The sequence below is a fragment of the Setaria viridis genome, chromosome 3 (assembly GCF_005286985.2).
Source record: "Setaria viridis chromosome 3, Setaria_viridis_v4.0, whole genome shotgun sequence".
Classification (NCBI taxonomy): Eukaryota; Viridiplantae; Streptophyta; class Magnoliopsida; order Poales; family Poaceae; genus Setaria; species Setaria viridis.
In genome coordinates, this window is record NC_048265.2 from 43,390,292 (window position 1) to 43,392,984 (window position 2,693).

General features: G+C 37.1%; 1 protein-coding gene across 1 annotated transcript; it reads right to left on the reverse strand.

Moving 5' to 3' along the window:
- Positions 1-1,481: 1,481 nt before the first annotated feature.
- Positions 1,482-2,467, reverse strand: LOC117850364 (protein GOS9). The gene is made up of 3 exons (XM_034732191.2): positions 2,359-2,467; positions 2,064-2,267; positions 1,482-1,981 (listed from the first exon to the last, which is right to left on the reverse strand). Exons 1-3 carry the CDS (start codon positions 2,359-2,361, stop codon positions 1,724-1,726), a joined length of 465 nt encoding a protein of 154 aa, XP_034588082.1. The 5' UTR covers positions 2,362-2,467; the 3' UTR covers positions 1,482-1,723.
- Between the last annotated feature and the right edge of the window lie 226 nt (positions 2,468-2,693).

The window sequence follows — 2,693 nt, forward strand, 5'->3', positions numbered from 1 at the left end:
TAGTGACACTCACCATGTGTATATACTTTAACTTAGTATTTTTATATTAACAATGACATAAATGGGTAATTTAGAATCACATATTAGTTTACATTTTGACATTTTTGTATGATGCACATGAAGATAATTAGATTAAGATTTAGGTGTTTAATTTAGGTTATTTTTAATAATATATGTGGGTAATATAGATAAAATTTTAGAATGATATTTTAAGTATTGCTTTATAATGATATGTATTAGTAAGTTGGATGAAGATTATGGGGTTACTTTAGATTATTTTTTATAATAGCTGAGCTCGATAATTTAGATATAGGTTTAAAGCTCATTTTTGAATATTTTCAAAATGATAGTGGTGGGTAACTTTTTAGAAAATATAATAGATCAATGGCTATGATAATTAGAGTTTACAGGATTTTTGTTTGAAGTTTTTGATTTTTATCAGAATTTGTCTCTTTTTCTAGCTTGTCTCTTGGGAACTAATGCGGAGTCTCCAATGGAAAAAAATGGGACTACATTGCTAAAAAATATTACCATAAGTTACCTCTCATTTGTTAAATATTCAAACATAATACTTATATAGATATATACTTATTATCTTCATCTAATTGTGATAGATTTTAGTTAGTAATTATTCTATAATATTTTCATCCACATTTATAATCTTTAACTTTTCACTTTGCATCGCAGGTATGCGCTTGAATTCGTTTAATGAACCCTAAGTTTGTGATACAATTTTAACATAGAAATCTATATTCTCGTCACTTCCTTTGTATCTTTATAAATGGTGACACACATCATGCGTATACACCATAGTTATTATATCATATACCAATAGTGCAAGATATAGACGATTTAGAATCATATATTGCTGTATATTTTTAATTAAGGTTATTTGATTCAAATGTAGGGTTATCATGTTATTTTTAATAATGGCATGCGTGGGTAATATAGATGCAAATTTGATGGGTTACTTAAGTAATAGTGGTGGGCAATTCGGTTGAAAAATAGGGGGTTATTTTAAATATTTTTTATAATGGCATAAGTGGGTAATTTTGATGAATATTAGGGTGTTACTTTAGTTTATTTTATATAATGGCAGAGGTGGGTTAATTTATATTAGATTTAGGGGGTTACTTTAGGCTATTTTCATAATGGCATAGGTGGGTAATTATTTAGAAAATATAATAGACCCAATGGCTATGATGATTTGAATCTATCGATTGATGGTCGGATATTTTATTTTTTTTTGAGAATTTCTAGGATTTCTCTCTTTTTTTAGAGTGTCTACCTAGGAATCCTAAGTGGTTTCACTTCAAAAGGAGCCTCCAATTAGTAATAGTAAGATTGTTAATTCACATTATGTGGTCTATTCTAGATAATTATTTATATATAAAACATTTTCATCGTATGGACTATGGAGATACACTACACCACGTGCATGGTAACAACCGTACATGCATGCTGGCTTTGTACTGCATTCTTGCAAAACTTTTGAGGGGTACCTATATTCTTGAAAATAACATGCTTGAAAATAAATGGTTTATTCATACACGGAAACTAGGCTCCAACAAATGAAGCTGTGCAGGCACACATCATAGACACCAGCATACAGGCTGGGTGTATAGCTGCGATGCACACACAAATCCCAATTTATTTTTGCACGCACACACAAACACTGAACGCCGAAACCAGTAGGTTCATGATTTCGCCAAACACAGGACAATCAGAACGGCTTGATGTAGAAACCGATGGCCGTGACATAGCCCTTGTTGCAATGGGAGAAGAAGCCAACGATGCTACCATTGTTCGTGACGGGGATGTCGAACGACTTGGGCTCCTTGATCGACTTACTGAGCCCAAACGGTCCGTAGGTACGCAGGTTGGTGACGATGGTGAAGTTGGTTATGCCATCGCTTCCGTAACCGTAAAATCCGTACAACCCGTGAACTTCCTTCACGAACTCATAAGGCTCAAGGGTAATCTGTGCGCAACACAGACCTCCAACGTCACCAAATCGGAAGGATGTGGATGCAGATTGAAGCAAAATAAAGCTTAGAGCTTACAGTGGTAGAGTTCCCGCCATTGCCGCCCCATTGGCCTGTGGTGTGCTCCAGCCCATTGGAGTCCTTGTAGGTGAAGGCAACGGCGTCCACTACATGTCCATGGCGGATTGTGATGCTCTGAAGGCGCTGAGGCGCTACGGTGATGTCCCGGTCGCCCTCCGCAAAGGAGGTGCTGCCAAACGGCCCAATCTTTACCACGGAGTTCTGCAACAACAAAAAGCTAGCTATATGAGTACTCGAGAAAGCAAGTAGAACTACTACATTTTGTCTCAGTTTTCAGCATGAGATAGATGACCATTTCGGTGCAGTGCTGCAAATGCTAGGGACTAGACTAGTTTGCTGCGAGATTGGACACTTAGCCTGATGAATGGTATGGAACGGACTTCTCTATTTATAGCATGGTCTGCATGCGTGAAATGATTTGGCACCAACTGTCTATGTTATTTTATTTGACTGGAGCTAATATTTTGAGCACGTGGAAAGAATGGAAGCATAAAAACAAACCACGGTCGTGGCATTGCGTCCACGGTCCTCGTGTGTCACACGGGCAGAGGAGCATCGAGCTTTGCATGCATGCATCGGTGTGGTGTGTTTCTCACGCTGCTTTCACCATCAACAACTACTCAGCAC